General features: G+C 38.6%; 1 protein-coding gene across 2 annotated transcripts in view; it reads right to left on the reverse strand.

Annotated features, from left to right (window-relative positions):
* Positions 1-1,670: 1,670 nt before the first annotated feature.
* fhod3b (formin homology 2 domain containing 3b) overlaps positions 1,671-20,550 on the reverse strand; it is a 280,074-nt gene continuing 261,194 nt past the window's right edge. For both annotated transcript variants that reach the window (XM_052144662.1, XM_052144663.1), the window contains 6 exons: positions 18,586-18,747; positions 16,872-17,062; positions 15,606-15,798; positions 5,587-5,767; positions 4,419-4,580; positions 1,671-2,517 (listed from right to left, as the gene is read on the reverse strand). In XM_052144662.1, the coding sequence (XP_052000622.1) occupies positions 2,435-2,517; positions 4,419-4,580; positions 5,587-5,767; positions 15,606-15,798; positions 16,872-17,062; positions 18,586-18,747 (972 nt within the window). In that variant the 3' untranslated portion in view covers positions 1,671-2,434. The remainder of the gene's footprint in view (positions 2,518-4,418; positions 4,581-5,586; positions 5,768-15,605; positions 15,799-16,871; positions 17,063-18,585; positions 18,748-20,550) is intronic.

The raw sequence follows: 20,550 nt of genomic DNA on the forward strand, positions 1-20,550 counted from the left end.
GTGTTCCGAGTATTGCTTTAAAAGCTTTTTATTGCGAAGTACAGTAAATTCATTTTCCTTTTAGAATTTAGAGGTCAAATTTTCATATTTTAGATGTTTTTTTTTTGTTGTTGTTTTTTACTAATACCAACATTTTATGGCACTTGTAGCAATGGGTGAAACTCTTCTGTATGCAAGTGCAATCATATCAAAAGCCATTTGAGCAGGAGTGCAGGGTGGCTGGATGCATGACAATGTTTCAAGTCTGTGCTGCGTAAACACATGAAACATGGCATAAAAGATAAATTCACAGGGTATCATGACGTCACAGGCTCCCTCCATTTATCCCTTAGTTGAAAATGGCGCCTGATGATATATCTGTTATTGTTCGAACCATGCATGGCTTACTTTCTCTTAAATTAGAATTTTCACAGAATAACACTGCTTTTGACCTATAACACACTATTCTATACAAAATACAAACATGAACAAAAACAAAATGTGACATTTACACAATTTTACAGCATCTGTCTCATGTTTAGCCTCTACATCACGGTTCTACTTTACATTTATCTAATGTATTACCCACATAACAATACTCAGTAAAAATCTGAGGGAATGGTGAAAAAAAAGTCTTAATACTTAATTTGACAATTTCTTTCGAAATTGCACGCTACGCATGCTAAGGTGCTGAATGGTACTTCTGGCATAAAGAGTGGAGTCGTCTCTGTGGTTAATTTGTGTGGGTTGTGATAAACCGTAATGGGTTTACCAAACAGACATTATATAGAGAAGTGTACCAACACTAAAGCTTGACATTCACTACAAATACCAATCTGAATGTTTCCCTCATTTTTGCCTTTTCCTGAAATGCCAATAATCAAATACACATTGAAATGTCTAGGGAACATAGCCTTCCATATCATTGAAACACAAAGGCACTCATTTGTCAAAAATACCATCACTTTTTGGAATATGCATGGCTGGAAATCCTTTCATATTGTTACAGTACTGTGCAAAACCTTTAGGCACTTGGAAAAATGTTGCATAGTGTGGATGTCTTCAAAAATAATGACATAAATAGTTTTAATTTAACACTTAATGTCATACAAGTGTGACCACCTTTTCTATTTACAAATAGATGTTTGGGACAGTTATATTTTCTATTGACACTAAAGCTGAATTAAAGCTGAGTAACCATCTTAAGACAAATGCTTTTGTGAAACATCTTAGGTGCCTAAGACTTTTGCACAGTACTGTATGTTATGAGATTAAATGTGTTACTACTACCAATGTTGACAGAAGACGTACGAGGAAATCAATAAGTTTGACGGGGAAAGAGAAGGCATTCTAGTTCCCTCTCACTTGTGTGCAAAGTAATTTGATAATCTTTATCCATGTTAAACAAGTTTTGCTCACAAAAGGTACAGCACAATTGAAAGAAAGCTTTGTGGGATAACAATGTATGTCGTCTATGTAAATTATTCAAGGCAGCTTCAAAACTGTCTGACATGTAGAATGCAAGAAGTCCTGTTAATCAAGTTTTATATATATATATATATATATATATATATATATATATATATATATATATATATATATATATATATAAATATAAAATAAACTTTTTAGAACAGCATTAAACCAGAGGAAGTACCCTCCTGATTCACATTAGAAAAGAATGCTGAAGGTGCAACTAATTAATCCAATCTGCATTTGACCAAAAAAAAAGGTGAGCGGGCATCCAGTCATCTTCAACACACAGTTCTTTGGGTTCACAAGGCCACAGTGGTAAGAGACTGCCATAAGTCTCAGTACTGGAGAACTAGACAGTCAGCATACTACTAGTAGGTGTAAGCATCTACAAACATTGTGCATCAGTAAACAACTGTGCTTTTTCTCTTTCAAAAATGCATGCAAATGTTTATTGCGTATATCAAGTTAACAGTCCACAGGTGAATAGCACTCAAAAGTAGAATCAGTGGATGTTGCACCTGAGTGGTTTCAAGAATTCCTAAATATTTGCAACTCTTACCTTGGGACAGTGAGCAATATGCCAGTGGTTAATTATACTATTATAATATATTATATCATTGTAATATAATATACACTTTTTAAAATGTCTAATTTAATATTTTTAATTACAAATATTTTCTGGTTCTGTGTTGGGTCTCGACATGATGTCCAATGTAAAATCTGGCTCCTTAAGCGAAACCAGTTCAGAACTGCTGCAATATGCCAATGTGGGTGTGGCTAGTAAATGGAGAAAAGGTTTGACTACATGTCCCAGGTGAAGTATAGTAGTGAAGTATTCTCACAGACAACACAAACCATGTAGAAAACAAACAGAAAAAATGCCTCCGCTTACGATCAACATCAAAACAAACTCTTTCCAGATGATGTGTATTTCTGTGTGTTTCAGAGAGAAAGAGTGTTTGCCGAGATCCTCAGCATTTCACACTTGCATCTCAGAGCTGCTGGCCAATCCCAGGGCCTGTGCCTCCTCTGGTGTAAGACCATTCTTCAGTGTTCTTCTTACTGTAGAGAGAGTTTAAATTAGGAAGGGATAATCAATCTCTGCTTAGAAAAAGTGAGAAGCATTATTATTATTGCAGAGTGGAATGAGTGAGAGAGAACCTGAGCTCTGCAGTGAATGAGACGAATACTGGTATTTTAAATATATATACTTCTAAATTTAAGTTAACGTGTGTCATTTTTTCTTATCCCAGTTTAATATGACGAGACAACATTAAATATACAACAGTTGATTCCTGTCCTTGAATCTGATTGGACAAGAGACATTCCAAGATCACTGACGTCTCACACAATCAACACATGCATTACGGTTTGTATCACTCCGTTTGTGTTAGTGGAATTTTAAACTAAAGTGTAATAGCAGCGCAGATGTCAAAAAGCAGCTAGATTAGTCTTTTTAAAATTTTGATTATGACATTAAAGATTTTAGCCAGAAGGTGGCAACAAAAAAAAGTTTTATGACTGTGAATCAAGGCTGTCAGTCAGTGAGCGGTTTCTTTTAAGTCATCGGCATTGTCTCACTCCATGATCACTCGGATTACTACTACACTACAGCTGGGAAATAGAGTTAAACTAACAGCTTCAGCATTAAGTCTTATCAAATCTGAGAGACATAACAGAAAAAGTAACATTGTCACGGTGCTTACCAAACGAATTTCCGTGTGAGAGAAGATTGTAAACATACAACATGGCGGAGGAGAGAACGGACGAAAGTCTTTTCTTTTACCAAATTTTTTTAATTTACTTGTTCGTTGAACTGTTATATACAAACAATATCACACTCACAATCTAAAACAACCTCTACTATAAACATGTTTTACATTTTTTTTTCTAAATTTTGAAATATTATTAATAGGGATGTGCCTGAAGCCGAATACCTTATTCAGAAAGGCATGAATAATGACGGATTCTTCTGAATAATACAACAAATATTTGTTTGACTGATTATCCAAGAAGCACAAGGATAAAGCGGCATTTTGAATAAACATAAACATTATAATTATCTGACAAAATAATAGTGTCCTATCGTAAAAATTCCTGATAGACTTACGAGACTTTCACCTGTTTGTAGGCTATATTGATTTTATTTTCAATTATTTAAAATGTTTGAATTGTATTTATTATTCACTGCAGAATGTATGCTTCACATTTCTCCTGTCTCCAGAATAATGCTGTTATACATGCACAGTGTTTCATGCAGATATTAATATCAGAAATACCAGGAGAAACCAAATTTAACAACATATTCTACAGTCAATGTAGCCAACAAATTCAGCTTCATCTGGTAACAAAAAAATAATACAATTATATAAAAAAAATAATAATAATAATTGTATAATTATAATTATTGTTACTACCTTTATTATTATTATTAGGCTATTATTATGAAAAGGCATACACAAGGCATATTTTATTAATAGGAACTATAAATGTGAGTGTAACATTTAAAAATTGGCATTTCATTTAGTTTTAACGCACTTCCGGTTTAAACCCCGCCACACCCGGTTCTATCCGAATAAAGAGACAAATACAGATAATTTTGTCGTATGAACAGATACAGATACAAATACAGATAATAGCTTCACTGCAAACCCCTAATTATTAATATTTGAAAAACTTTCGTCCACAAAGCCAGGTGACGTAACCAACATGCAGGTAGAATACTGTTTTCATGTGATTACAAAAAAACAACAACACATAAACAGAGTGAACTCCCTTTATACCCTCATGACAGTGTGAAAGTTTGTGCTACATAAATAACAAATGTATTGTAAAGTGTTGCAGACTTATATAGCCAATGGAGGAAATGCATTTTTTATGAATTCAGAATTCACTATATCACTTCTGTCCTTTGTGAGGTGTGTGTGTGTGTGTGTGTGTGTGCTTCGTACACACAGACTTACAGGATTTGCGGTTGGCTCGGGAGCGTCTCCTCTCGCGGGGCTGTGTGCACTGACTGGGGCCCTGAGTGGCTGATTTCACAATTCGTTCCATGATCTCATCTGCTGTGTCATTTGTGCAATTTGAAGTGTCTTCATTTGCAGCAGACAAAAGTGCCATATGGCCTATAAAATTGTAAGTTGGAGAAAGAGAAATCAGGGATGGAAGTCAGGTGTGGAATATGTAAGGCCCCATGAAATAGATCTATGAGCACAGTTTTCTGTCCTGTGTTGAAATATTTCGATACAGGAAGTTGGGATGGGACATATCAAAGGGCTTGTCCCTTTTTGAAATAGCCAAAAGCCTTTTCTCATTCTAGAGAGCAAATGATTAGACAAAACTGATATACGAGTAAAGCAGCTAAAAGGGAATTTTGTCAACTTTAAGAAGTCAAAACATAGAGACATAGGCTGTGTCTCGTTTGGAAGGCTGCATGCTAGGTAGGATGCGTCCTTTGAAGGCTGCAGTATACTGAGCGTCCTGCTTTAAACAAGTCTCGTTTAAAGGAGAAGGCCTTTGTAAGACGAACGGAAATGTTACGTAACATGGTTGCTATGAAAGCACACCACTCTTTAACAAGCGCGAGCGCTTTGAGTGAGAAGGGAACAAAGTCCCTTTAGAAGGGAATTCATGAGGTACATTTTAGGAGAGTTATAATGATGTAAAGAGAAAAGAAAATAGATTTTACAGGTGTAGTTTTAGTCTAATACTTTATTTTACTTTATCATATATTAATATCATTATTCATACTATATACTCTGCACCCTTTTACTCGAGGTACTTCAACTTGGGAATTAACATTCCTTGCGTTGGAACATCATATTTACGAGCAAATTGGCATCATTTTTTTTTTAGACATTTCCACATACGTTGTGAGTGCCCACGAAGGATACACCTCATGCATTCTCTGAATTCCCGTGAAATTAGGCAGCATTCAAAGTGTCCTACTTGCTTTTCTGAAACGAGACAGCCTCATTGACGTATGTAGCCGACAAATGCAACCGCCGGAGGACACATCCTTCCAAACGTTACACAGCCATTGACTTACTACAAAAAACAATTTTCAATTTCATGGGAAATTAGGGACTTTTACATCTACTGCAAATCAACATGTTATGTCTTTGAATATACCTCGGCTGGCTCGAGTTCGTGTGCGGAGGCCAGGGAGTACTGAGGAGGCACTATCGCCGCCCTGCAGGCTATTTCGAAGTACTGCAGTCATCTGCTCATGTTCAGCTGCATCCTCAGTATAGTCCAAACCCTGTGGCTGAGAGTCCTGGCCCTCCAAAGGAGTGCCTGCAAACTTTCCACTCTGAAGAGAGAAAAGGAATAAAAATTACACAGTGTCAAGTTGTTTATTTATTTTCATTATTATTGATTATTTTGTTTCAGTGGCAAATATACATGTTTCCTATCAAGGTTATGTTATGTTGACTCATGACATTATCATGACATCAGTTTTTTCATTAATCCTGAAAAAAGTATAAATATTCTTCTCAAACTAATACTTTGCCATGGAAACAGTTTTTTAGTGTATTATTCTGACATTAAAGGGATCCAAAAATTTTAAAAATATCTGTCATTATTTACCCTCATGATGTTGCTGAGGCTGAGTCAAACCAAACCAAACCTGTGACTTTCTTCTGTGGAACACAAAACAAAAGGAGATTCTGAAGAATGTTGACGCTGCTCTTTTGTCCATACAATGAAAGTGATAGGTGAATGAGGCTGCAGATTCCTAGCAATCTACCTAACATCTCCTTTTGTGTTCCGCAGAAGACAGAAAGTCATACAGGTTTGGAACAACATGAGGGTGAATAAATTATGACAAAACTTTTATTTTTGAGCAAACTGGTTTATTAGTTTATCATAACACTCAGACTTTAATCTTCATTGGGTGAGGATGCTTGATCTAGAGTTGCAGGTGTATCTTAACAAAACAGCTTCTATATCAGTTTCTTTAAACATCACATCACATGTTATGTGCACTCTTCATTAGCTACAGTATATAGATTCTATATGGAGAACCCCAACTGTTGCATAAGATGAAAAAAAAATATCGGCCCCTGAACCAAGACAGTCAAGGACATTGCAGTGTCTATGTCGACTCACAGAACCTTTGATATACAGTGGGTACGGAAAGTATTCAGACCCCCTTACATTTTTCACTCTTTGTTATATTGCAGCCATTTGCTAAAATCATTTAAGTTCATTTTTTTTTCCTCATTATTGTACACACAGCACCCCATATTGACAGAAAAACACAGAATTGTTGACATTTTTGCACATTTATTAAAAAAGAAAAACTGAAATATCACATGGTCCTAAGTATTCAGACCCTTTGTTCAGTATTTAGTAGAAGCACCCTTTTGATCTAATACAGCCATGAGTCTTTTTGGGAAAGATGCAACAAGTTTTTCACATCTGGATTTGGGTATCCTCTGCCATTCCTCCTTGCAGATCCTCTCCAGCTCTGTCAGGTTGGATGGTAAACGTTGGTGGACAGCCATTTTCAGGTCTCTCCAGAGATGCTCAATTGGGTTTAAGTCAGGGCTCTGGCTGGGCCATTCAAGAACAGTCACGGAGTTGTTGTGAAGCCACTCCTTCGTTATTTTAGTGGTGTGCTTAGGGTCATTGTCTTGTTGGAAGGTGAACCTTCGGCCCAGTCTGAGGGCCAGAGCACTCTGGAGAAGGTTTTCGTCCAGGATATCCCTGTACTTGGCCGCATTCATCTTTCCCTCGATTGCAACCAGTCGTCCTGTCCATGCAGCTGAAAAACACCCCCACAGCATGATGCTGCCACCACCATGCTTCACTGTTGAGACAGTATTGGACAGGTGATGAGCAGTGCCTGGTTTTCTCCACACATACCGCTTAGAATTAAGGCCAAAAAGTTCTATCTTGGTCTCATCAGACCAGAGAATCTTATTTATCACCATCTTGGAGTCCTTCAGGTGTTTTTTAGCAAACTCCATGCGGGCTTTCATGTGTCTTGTACTGAGGAGAGGCTTCCGTTGGGCCACTCTGCCATAAAGCCCCGACTGGTGGATGGCTGCAGTGATGGTTGACTTACTACAACTTTCTCCCATCTCCCGACTGCATCTCTGGAGCTCAGCCACAGTGATCTTTGAGTTCTTCTTTACCTCTCTCACCAAGGCTCTTCTCCCCCGATAGCTCAGTTTGGCCGGACGGCCAGCTCGAGGAAGGGTTCTGGTCGTCCCAAACGTCTTCCATTTAAGGATTATGGAGGCCACTGTGCTCTTATGAACCTTAAGGGCAGCAGAAATGTTTTTGTAACCTTGGCCAGATCTGTGCCTTGCGACAATTCTGTCTCTGAGCTCTTCAGGCAGTTCCTTTTGTTAATTCAATAACTACAACAGTTATCAGACAATAGATTATTTATTGTTTCATCACATAACACAGCTGCTCTACCTCTCATAGAATGCCAGACTGAACACTGCAAAAAAACGCGCTCCCCCATAAAAGGTGCTCTTCACACATGCGCAGTAAAAGAAACATAACTTAACAATCTCCCTTTTTTTCTTTAAAAAAAAACTGTTCAAGTTTAGAACATAAGCATTTGTTATAATTATAACAGGATAACAGGTTAACTTAAGTACCTCAGTTTAAATGACTAGACATTGACAAAACATACGCAAATACATTCAGTGCTCAAGATAGCAAACACCTGTGCTGAGGGCTTTCAGAAGGCCAAGTGCAGATGCGCCTTTTTTGTCAAGCAGTTAGCTAGCTGCTCTTTAGTGGCTGACCACAAGATCTGCTGAATAGTTTCAGAATGTATAAGCTCCTTCATACTACTGATTTCTAGACACAGTCTCTTTTCGGTTACAGATTTTGTCGATTTTAGAGCATCAAGAAGAGAATGATTGTCTATTACACACACAATAGGCACATTGATGCATGAGCAGCCATCAGTGGTAATCTCAGAGTATAGTGTAGCGAGGAAAACTGCACTGTCAACTCCATCTGCAAGTGCCAAAGTCTCTCCCGCTAAGGTACTCCGTACAACTCTTCTGATCCGTTTTGACTGCCAAGATATAGGTGAAAATTTTCCATTTTCCCCCATAAGCATGATGAAATGACCACCCTGTGTGCCACCGTCCGGAAGATTTCCCATTGAGGAATCACTGTACACCACCAATTTAACCGAACTGTTTTCCCCTAAGTACTGGAACCTCAAGATGACCTCTTCTGATTTTAGTTTTCGGATAAGTTTATTTGCACAATGCAGGGTCTGAACAGTAGCATGCTTTGTGTTAGATGCCAACATGGATATGTCATATATAATGTCAGGTCGACTTTGCCTGGCAACCCACAATATTTGTCCAATCTTTGATTTTAGCATGTCCATCTCAACATCTGTCAATGACGCCTCACGTTGTGTTGCTCTGGTGGGATCCACTGAAATGCAGATTTTTTATGTACGTTCCTTGTTGTACTTGTATTTCATCGTCCTTAGAATGTACTTCTATTCCAATGTAGCTGAAACTGTCATGTTCTTCCCCTCCAACTTGAAAGGCAGCTTTCAACTGAGGAATGATATTTATGGAGAATGCATCTGTACCACCCCAAATAAAGTCATCCACATGTGACGCAAGAATCCCCGTCACCTTGCAGGAATCATCCACCCAGTAGAATACTGCTGGATCTACCTTTGACACGGTAGCTCCCAATTGTTGCATGGTGTCTTTTACTCTATTATACCAGAATAAAGAAGCATCTGTTAGGCCATAAACACATTTTTTCAACTTCCATATGGTTCCTTTGTTCTGCACTTCTTGTGGTGGGCGAATGTAAATATCTCTGTTTAACTCTTTACCTTGTAAAAAGGCTGCTTTAATGTCCATGGAGTTTAGCTGCCATTTATTTGGACATATTACTGCCATGATCATTTTAAGGGACTCTGAGGCACATGTAGGTGAGTCTTTGGGAAGGTCTTGAGTGTTCATTTCTTCAAAGCCTCTAGCCACTAGTCTGGCCTTACGTACAACTCCAGCAGTTGTTTCTTTAAGTGTGCACACCCACCTCGTGGAGATGCACTTCTGGCCTTCATCTTTCACTTCTTCAAAGACGTTATTTCTCTTCCAGGTGCTAAGTTCTGTACTTTTTCATGTATGAAGAGATCATCATGTACTATCAATATATCATCTTCATTATAGTCAGTGCTCAACTTAGCATGTTCGGATGGAATCACCTGAACATTGTCCATTTGTCCTAGATTGACTGATGCAGTTGTGCCAGCAGTTTCCTCAGGCTCACTGAACTGCAAATTGTACCAGTTTTTGTGTTTGCCGGTTGCCTTTCCTGCTCGGCCGAGGATTTTCCCAGTATGGATTTGTCCACTTTGATTATCTGTGTATTTAACTATTTGATCTTTTTTTAGGCTTAGACCTTCGCAGTTCGTGGATGAGCAGGTTTGTGGCGTGTGGGATTGATAAAGACTATCACCTCCAGGTAGCACTGATGCAGAAAGTTCACTGACATCTTCAGCATTAAGGGGTTCATCATTTTCTGGTGTCATTTCCTCATTTTCACTTTCAGTGTCATTAAGATCTGCTGCTGGTGTTATTGTGGGATTGTCATATTTTTTATTTGTTCCCTTTCTGTCTCCTCCAGGTTTGTTTGTGGGTCATCCACCTTTCTTAGTCTAGACTGATGCACCCGAACATAGGTTCCACCATGCCTGACAAATACAACCACACTATCTTGGCCTATGACTACACCTGGACCTTTCCACTCATTACAATCTACTCGCTTATAATACACTTTGTCCCCCGTTTCATATCTGTCATCAACGGGACGCAGTTGCTTACGAAGGGCTCTTCTAATTCTCTCTGAGCATTCGGCTTCTGTGAATGCTGTTCTCATTGCATGTAGTGTGGTGATTTGTTTAGCTATCTAACTACTCATACTTGTTTCTAGAGCTGGAGGATTATTGGTGAGGACTGAGGGAAGATTCGGGTTCTGCCCAAACACTAACTGGTAGGGACTATAACCATGCACATTGTGCATGGAGTTCTTTGCCATTAGTGCCCAATCTAGAGCTGTCTTCCAGTCACAGTTGTTGTCCCTCTTCAGTTTCAGCAAAATTTCAGTTAGAGTCAGATTGCGCCTTTCAACAAGGCCATTGCTCCGTGGACTGTACGCTGCAGTTGTTTTGATTTCAATGTTAAACTTTTCAGCCATGTCCTTCATTTCGTCATTATTAAATTCACCTCCATTATCACTAAACAATCTGCATGGGGGACCATGAACACTTATCCAGCAGCGAATAAAGTGCTTCACTATCTCTTTTGGGTTCTTTGTGGTGACGATCCTCCCTGCACTGAAGTGTGTGAAATGGTCAATAGCATGCAAATACCATACTCCAAGCTCAAGCTCATGTAAGTCCACAGCCACAGTCTCATTATAGGCTGATGCCATAGGCAAACCCACTACAGGCTTATGTTTTGGCTTGCTGTATCTGTTACATGTATCACAGTTTTTAACAATGTTCTTGAGAATTGTGTTGCTTTCATCATTGTGATTACCTGAGCAGGCCAGTAATTTTTGCAGTCTATCAGCTGAAGCATGTCCAAATTGTCTGTGTAGTTTCAATAGGTCTGTCTCTTTTTCTTTTGTTGTCATGTTTTCTGTCACAGCAAGAATTTCATTTTCATTTTGTGTCTTGTTCTCACTTGTCTCCTTTTCATCTGGATGACTGTCTTCTCTCAAATTCACACAGTAATGTCCTGAAGATGTTAGTTCAAGTTTAACAGGTTGTTTAAACATCGTTGCTTTGTCACGTGCAATGTCCAGAACTGCACTTGCTCTTTTCAATGAAGTCTTGCTTAAAAGCATTGGTATTTCTGCAGGAACAACTTCCGCCTCTATTTTGCACTGGGTATGTCCTATCCTTGCTGGAATGGTAACTTTCCTTGTGGAATAAACAACCTTGCCATCACCAAATCTGAAACGTCTTGCACTTTGTTTGTCATCTGTTTTTAGTAACTCACTCTGTGGCAGCCCACTTGTGTAATCTTCAAGCCATTTTTCTCCACACACAGTTCTTGTACCGGCTGTGTCAATCACAGCTGATCCTAAAGCCCCCACCATGAACATTTCTGTGTTAGACAAAGATTCATTTGAAAACAAAGTGATGTTACATTCTTCAACGTCATCTTTTAGTCCTTTATCTTTTGTCAGTCTTACATTTTCCTTTTTATTTGGACAGTCCTTTGCCCAGTGATACGTGCTTTGGCAAATTGCACATTTCGTTCTTCTTCCATATTTATCAAGAGGGTTTGTGCCTTGAGCTATGGTTTGGGGTTGTTGTGTAATGTTAGACTTGTGTCCCCGTTTTCCTGAATATCTCGTGTAATAGGCAGTGTCACCATCTGTGTTTTGCAGTACACTGCCGCCCTCTCGTGAAGTAACGTTATCTCCAAAAATTCTTTTCAAGGCTGATTTCATATCAGTGAAAGAAACGCTAGAGCAAGTTGTAAGTGCTAACTGTTTATCTTTAATAGTAAGTCCGGCAGTATCAAGTAGCTTAAAGGCTAGTACGGCATCAGGAAGCTCCATTTTGAACTTACGTAGCCTGTTGTATCGACGTTCGAACTCGACGATGTATTCCACCATAGAAACACCGCTCTCTCTCTAGTGATCCGGTCAAACTCCGTGTACGCCTCGTACTGCCGACCTTTTTCTTCTTTTAAAAATACAGAGTCCAATTTCGCTATGAGTGTTTGCATTCCCGTGTCATTATTCAAATCCTCAGCGGAAATTTCCAGAGCACTGTCCCTTGCTCTCCCCGTTAGTGACAGAGTAACTGCCAAGGCTTGCTTTTTCTTTTCCAGGTCAGTAACACGTCTCCAAATTTCAATCTCATTTTTCCAACTTTCATAAGCCGTCTTCTCGTCAAACGGTGGAGGATTTTTGTAACTCCCAGCAGCAGCCATCCTCTGCTACCAATGTTAATTCAATAACTACAACAGTTATCAATACTGTTGTGACAATAGATTATTTATTGTTTCATCACATAACACAGCTGCTCTACCTCTCATAGAACGCCAGACTGAACTCTGCAAAAAAAACGCACTCTCCCATAAAAGGTGCTCTTCACACATGCGCAGTAAATGAAACATAACTTAACACTTTGACCTCATGATTCTCATTTGCTCTGACATGCACTGTGAGCTGTAAGGTCTTATATAGACAGGTGTGTGGCTTTCCTAATCAAGTCCAATCAGTATAATCAAACACAGCTGGACTCAACTGAAGGTGTAGAACCATCTCAAGGATGATCAGAAGAAATGGACAGCACCTGAGTTAAATATATGAGTGTCACAGCAAAGAGTTAAATATATGAGTGTCACAGCAAAGGGTCTGAATACTTAGGACCATGTGATCTGTGTTTTTCTGTCAATATGGGGTGCTGTGTGTACAATAATGAGGAAAAAAAATGAACTTAAATGATTTTAGCAAATGGCTGCAATATAACAAAGAGTGAAAAATTTAAGGGGGTCTGAATACTTTCCGTACCCACTGTATGTTAGGGGCGTAGTCAGTACAGTGTTTCCCATTAATCATCTGAGGAGCAAGTTCAACACAGGTAACCACTTTTGCTTAATTAACTGTCGGGAGAAAAGTCGTATCAAGAATTTCACTACATGTTGTAATGTGTACGGCTATGTATGTGACAAATAAATCTTGAAACTTGAAACTAATGTATTATAATCATACAGTGAAGACCTGTAGTAGATTTATGTTGCATTTCATTTTGAATGTTTACCTGAATGCCTGATAGCCTACTGCTGTTAAAAACTTGAAAACTGTATATTTTGTTTATTATTTTATAATCTTTTTGTATTCATTGTTATTTTATTACTGTTTGAATAATTACTTAAGAACTTAATACCATATTTCCATAATTATCATATTAGTTAGTGTTATAATTTGTTGTGCTATTAAAGCTGGTATTGAGAATTATCAAATTTCACTAATGACTACTGAAGTTTTGGTATTGTGATAATGTATAGCCTTTATTGTACATGGTAGATCTTGTTGCAATAACACGATGAAACTGTAAAACTCATTCCATAGAACTATGAGCATCCCTGCTGTAAATGATGGTGATGGAGGCTTTTCTTTATTTGACTAGCATACGTAACATAAAATAAAGATCATATAACAATACACAGTGCAGTTTACATTTCTGTCGGAGTGAATTGAGTTGATTGCACAGGTACACTATCAGGTTGGGCACTGTTCATAAGTTTAGAATGTACAACATAGACTTTGATGTTACTTGAGCATGTAACTTAAATGTCCCTTTTTCTGTCCGGACAAGTAACATTTTTACTCGGACAAGCACATGACAATGCTTAATATGAAGCCCTGGCTCAAATACACGCTCTAGTCGATTTTGTGCTTTGACCATTTGTGAACTGCGTTAAACTCTCATTAATCATGGTTTGTGGGTGTGACTTTGTTGCCGTGTCATCACCATTCATATCTGTACAACCAATGTGTTAATGATTAAATTACTACTACAGCACAAAATTGTTTACCAGAGCACAAAGTTCTTCATAGATCTTGCCTCTTAATTTTGCTCTCAAAATGTACAAGATTGATGCATTTTAAAACTTTCAAATGTGCAAAATTTCCCCCTAGAGAGTACGAGGTCCACCCATCACAGTCTCACAAAATCCCGTGGGAAACTGCAGTATGATTTAGGCATCTGCCACAGAAGAATCATTTTTTGTACTCTCAGTCAATACACTCAAGAGTTATTACGGAAAAAAATACAAACTCACAGAAGATCAGGTAATACATGCTTGACATTACAAGTCAGTGAGATCACAGGGATGGAAATATGACCCCTGTCCATGCACAAACTGCCAAAAACACATTTCCACATGAATACCTCATCCTCCTCTTCCTCATCACTCTACAGAGAACAAATGAAAGAGGTCAAATGACAGAGAAGTTGCCTTACAATTATACAACTAAACATTTAAGATGACGACAGCTAACTTTGTAATGGTTCAATTTCTACATACTATCGCATAGATTTCCTGTTCATCTTTTAATTTTATCTTATTTTCAGGAATAAGAATAAGAAAATGTCTAGGCAAAGTTTCACCATAAATCAATAGAAAGAGATAAGAAATTATATTTTGCTTAAAGACAACCTAGAAGCTTATTTTTAGGACCGTTAAGATTTAGGTTTATATAAGATTTCATAACAATAATGCACATTTTTGCCCCAATTCCCACAGTAATAACAAAAAATCGTTGCAAAACAATTATGAGTGTTAATGGTCATCAAAATAGGGCTCAGTTTCTTTATGCTTAATATTATTCCCTATTTTTCATTTCTATTTGGGGTGAAATGTGACCTGGACATGTTTTTGCGAGAGAAAAAAAAAAAAGTAAAAAGTTGCCTCAAAATGAGATTTCATAAATGGAAACACACGTTTCATCTACACATAAGCCACTTAGGCTTATTGTTTTACAGCAACATAAGAAAACATGTGATACTCCCTCCTTTGCCTCAGCTCTACCTCTAAAGATCCAGAGGTCTTTAGACCTGTTTCCAGAGCTCCTACAGGGACATCCAAAGGTTTGGATTTTCACACAGTGATTGAATTAGACACCCCTCTTACACTGAGGAAGACCCCCGCCAAGCATAATATGCCATGGAGGGCAATCCTGGCTGTGACTTCTTCCAAGATGCGTAAACTTGGCCTCATTGAAGCGTCTGGAGTAACATCTACCCAGGGGAAGTACAGAACTACAAAACCCATGACACTAGTCTGCTTGGTTTACACCATTTTATTATTGTAATTTAAAAGTTGAGAGTGTTGTATGGCAATTCTGACCACCCAGGGCTGGACTGGGTGAATATGGAACAAAGACATTTGAGAGAATCACATCTCATTGGTCCCCAGTGACTTTAACAGGGCATATGAAGTTTGAAAGCTATAAGAGCATGGATGAGCTATAGGAAACGAATGTCAGCCAAATGACTCCCTCTAGTGGTGCAATGGTGATGCACGGAAATTATGCCAAAGAGTTGCTTGACTGAACTGTATACAGAAAAGTCTAGAGTGATTATTTAGACTTGTAGGAAAGCCAACACTTACATCTGTGATCATTTTGCCACGGGTCTTGTTCCTCTCGCGGTGATTGGCTCTCTTCTGTTTCTGCTGCAGCACTCGCTCTCTGGTGGTGCGGTACTCGAGCGCAAATTCGCTCAGAATCTTATTGAAGCGGTGGACGCTGACCTCTCTGATCGCGTAGGGCGGGTGGCCCAGGAACAACAGGAATGAGTGAAACCTTCAGATCAAACACATAGGGACTTTCAAATATTTAAAATTGTGAAATTGTCTCTAACTAAAAAAAATATTCAAAATGTCATTAAAAACATTGTTCACTCAGAAATGAAAATTCTGTCATCATTTACTCTTCCTCATGTTGTTACAAACCTGTATGACGTTTTATCTTCCATGTAACACAAAAGGAGATGTTAGGCAGTACTGTATATTTGTTTCAGTCACTATTCACTTTCAAATCATTTAATTTCCCATACAATGAAAGAGAACTGTATAACTGATGCTGACATTCTGCCTAACATCTCCTTTTGTGCTTAATTATTCTTTTAAAGGGTTATTATTGTCTTGTTTTTCTATAAAATATCTAAACATCATTAAAACAAGATGTACTCACCCATTTCAGAGAATGTATATTAAATATACTGTAAGTTTAGTTTGTCTTCTTTCACTAGCAGATTCACACATGTTTCAAGTTTAATCACTTAATTTTTCACACTTATGCTTAACAGAACTAAAACAAAAATCAAAATGAAAACAACTCTCAATTTCTTAAGCTGTTTTACTTTTCAGAAGATTTTTTCTTGTTTTATGATCGGTTTACAAATATAAGATAAATTATATATGTTTATATTATAATATACAGTGTATACACACAGTACATGTAAAGTATGAACAATTTTATATCTTATTTTCTGAAAAACAAATGTTGTTATTGGTGTTTAGTTCTGTTTGATCTTATATATTTTTATATATTTGTGTACTTTATTACACTTTTGTATTTAATTGTACAGCACTTTGGTTCAAATTGTTTTTAAATGTGCTTTATAAATAAAGTTGACTTGACTGGACAGGAAGACAAAACTACTCAATTTGTTGCAGGATGCAGTTTGGATGCACTTAACATTGTGTCGAGTAAACACAATAGATGCACATTCATAATCCACAATTAACAATTTGTGGTGAAGAAATATTACATTGGTGCTAGAACATTTCCACCTCAAAGTGGGTTTAGGAAAAGCAGCATAAAAAAGTCACATATTTTAATAGGTGAACAAAATGAACAATGTTTTGCAGCACCTATTGATGATGCGGCGATGCACAATCTTAAGAATGATGATTCTTTCTGCACAGTCTTTAAGGAAGTCAGTCATGCGCTGCTTAAGGGCTGCTTTTATTTCATGTTTGGCGATGACCTTCAGGTGGTCCCAGGATGCTCTGCAGCGTCGCTCCATCTGACAGAGGTTTTCTTGCAGCTGGCCAAAGTCACCCTAGGGAGGACAGGACAACAAATGAGGTTTAGCTCACTTCACAACCACTTCTTCACTTCACAAAACTACTTCTCTTTTAACAACAACACTAAGAATCAAAGCAAATATTCTGCCCTGATTTCTTAATTTGTTTCAAACTGTAAATGAATTTTTTTTGGACACACCTATTTATTCTGCATTATTACTATTGTCCACACTTTTAAATAATATTCAAGTGAAAGAATGGAAATTATTAAGGGACAAAAAAAAAAAGTAAAAAATGTGCTTCTTTAACCCTTATATGCACGGGAATTTCACCAAACACTCTTACATATTCAGGTCTTTAGAGACCTGGCACATATATCTATCTCAAATAGATCTACAAAATGCCCAGATAGTGTAGAAATGTCCAAATATTTTCAAGACTATATTTTGAACAAATAAAAAAAAGAAAATGCAACAAATCAGGACAATTCTAGAACAGGATTAATTACTTTCACACTGAAATTTCATGAGATGCAATTGGCTGTAAAAAACACAAGCTACACATAAGTACTTTTCAGGCACTTGTTGAGTTTAATAGATGCATAACTTACATAATTTCAGTAATACACCCAAATGACAATAGTCATATCACTGTACACTTGCTATAGTTTACTTCCATGTTGTTTCTTGATCAAACAGCAATGCCAAATGTAAATCAAATCAATCACTAAAACAGCAGCACCACTTCAAGTCAAGTGGTACATACTCACTTTGAGTATGAAATAACATATCAATGATTTAATATGTACACGCATATGGAACACTGCTAATTCTACATTGTGTCACAGGAAATCAACGTGATATGGTTTTTATTTGTATGAATGTAGTACTCATTCTTCTTGTAATAAACAAAGTGATAGTAAACTTATTTAGATATGTAATAATCATAAAAATATAATTTGTGGAAAAAAAGGTGTCTCTAATGACCCTATACTCTTTTGGTACTTAAAACATTATAATTGTTTTGTTAGTTTTTTTTTTTTCTTGCAATTTTGTAATTTTTTGTTACAAAAATTATAAGAGATTGAATACCAAAAAGGAGTGGGCACAACTCCAAAAAATGGATGTGGTACAGGGGGTGAAATGAGGTCCCGGGCCACAAAAGACCTGAGGTATGAGTTTAAGGGTTAAGGTAGCCTTTGGCAATATTACTGGTTTTACATTACACACTCTGGATGTTCTCTCAATGAAGCTTCATGAGATATCAAGCAGGAATCCTTTTTAACCATCTTGAATGTGTTCCCATATATGATGGCCACTTATTGTTATTTTTAGTTTTGTAAAGACATTTATAAGTAAATAAGTAGACATTTGTCTACAAAACAAATTTCAAGCATTTAAGCAAAACATTTAGATCAAAAGGTTTTTAAGATAATTAAAAAACATAAATTAAGTGTACAGCATGTACTAACCATTCAATATCATCAATTTCAAAACTGCAAGTATCTACTGATTTACAACATTACTGTAATTGTTGTCTGTATGCTATGTTCGCTAACCTTAGCAGAACGAGTGATGGCTCCAATCTCAGAGTAGAGATCTGAACTGTCTGGAAACTTCTCCACGACGATGGAGCAGACATGATGGAGCAGAGACTGTTTGTGAATAGTGTCCTTCACCTCAGGAACCTTCTCTAGGTAACTGAGCTCAAAGCCTTTTGCCTAGAAACACACACACACACACACACACACACACACACACACACACACACACACACACACACACACACACACACACACACTGTGAATAATCCCCAAAAATTGCCATATGCCAATGTGCTTAACCTTCAGAAACCCAAGCACTGATATTCAAATTGTAAATATGTTCCTGCCAAAATTTTTGCTATAATTCATTTTAGAGTGTGAGCAGCTGTTCTATATAGTTTAAACCCATATTTAGTGAAAAATGTATATTATTGGATTACTTTAATGAAATATTCAAGGTTCAATAAGTTAAGATCATCTGACAGCATTTGTGGCATAACGTCCTTTTTACTTGTGTAACCTCCGTTCCCTGATGGAGGGAACAAGACGTTGTGTCAATATAGTGACACTAGGGGTCGCTGTTGGGAGCCTCAAACACCTCTGATCTTTGAGAAAAGGCCAATGGGAATTGGTGAGGGGAATTTGCATGCCACTTCCCCAGACATACGGGTATAAAAGGAGCTGGCTCGCAACCACTCATTCAGGTTTTGCGCTGAGGAGCCGAGACACGGTCCCGGCCATTTCAGCGGGTAGTTCAGTGTTATGGCAGGAGGGACACAACGTCTCATTCCCTCCATCAGGGAACAGAGGTTACAAAAGTAACCAGGATATTCCCTATCTGTCACTCACTCGAAGTTGTGTCGATGTAGTGACAACAGGGGTCCCTATATGAAACGCTACAACTAGCTGAACTGTGTTACGTGGACTGGCGGTGCGAGACGGCAAGCTGTTGCATGCCTCATAGCCAGCGCACACGGCCGTCAAGTAATCTCCCCCAACGCACCTACGAGCGTCATACAGTCCCCCGTACCTCAGGGACAAGTCAACTGCCTGAAAAAGTGGGGACAGGCTGCCCCAGTAGTGGCCTCTTCTCTTTTATCTCCCCCAAAAATAATGGAAATCATTCAGCTGGGGGCCATAAGTGTCCACATTGCTGAGGTGAGCGCAGTCAGGAGGGCGGTCTTCAGAGACTGCCTTTAGTCAACTGACTCCAAGGGCTCAAACAGGGCTCCCCGTTGGATCAAGGAGAAATCCCATGAGGCACTGTCTAGGAGGACACAGCCTCCTCACGCCTCTAAGGAACCTGATGATCAGGTCGTGCTTCCCGAGAAACTTACTGTCAACTGCATCGTGGTGCGCCGCTATAGTGGCCACATACACCTTCATGGTCACATACACCTTCCAGCCTCTCCTGCTGGAAGGAAAGCACTGACCCAACTGAGCATCTACTAGGACGACCTGCTACTCATCCTCCCTGACCATGCATAGGGTCTGTCAAGTAGACTCACTGGGGGGAACATATACTTGTGTAGCCCCCGGGGACAGCTGTTTGACAGCGCATCTGTGCCAAGGGGAGCCTGGTCAGGGCGTACCAAAGCAGGCAGTGGGAAGATTCGAAGGAAGCTAACAGGTTTACCTGTGCTTGATCGAATCAACTCCAAATCAGATGGACCACCTAGGGGTGGAGTCTCCACTCTCCCCTGAGTGTGATCTGGCACGTCCGCAACACTGGTTGCCCGGGATATGAGTGGCTTGCAACGACTTGAGTCACAGCTGACTCCAGAAGAGACGGCGGGTGAGTTGCGACATCCAACGTGTGTGCATCCTGCCTTGGCAGTTGATCGGTACTGTCGCCATGTTGTCTCTCTGGACCAACACGTGCTTGCCCTGGATCAATGGCAAAAGCTGCCACAGGGCGAGCAATACTGCCAGCAACTCGAGGCAGTTGATATGGTGTGTCCAGGAGCTGGCAGCAGCGTG

Source organism: Xyrauchen texanus, chromosome 15 (assembly GCF_025860055.1).
Source record: "Xyrauchen texanus isolate HMW12.3.18 chromosome 15, RBS_HiC_50CHRs, whole genome shotgun sequence".
Lineage (NCBI taxonomy): Eukaryota > Metazoa > Chordata > Actinopteri > Cypriniformes > Catostomidae > Xyrauchen > Xyrauchen texanus.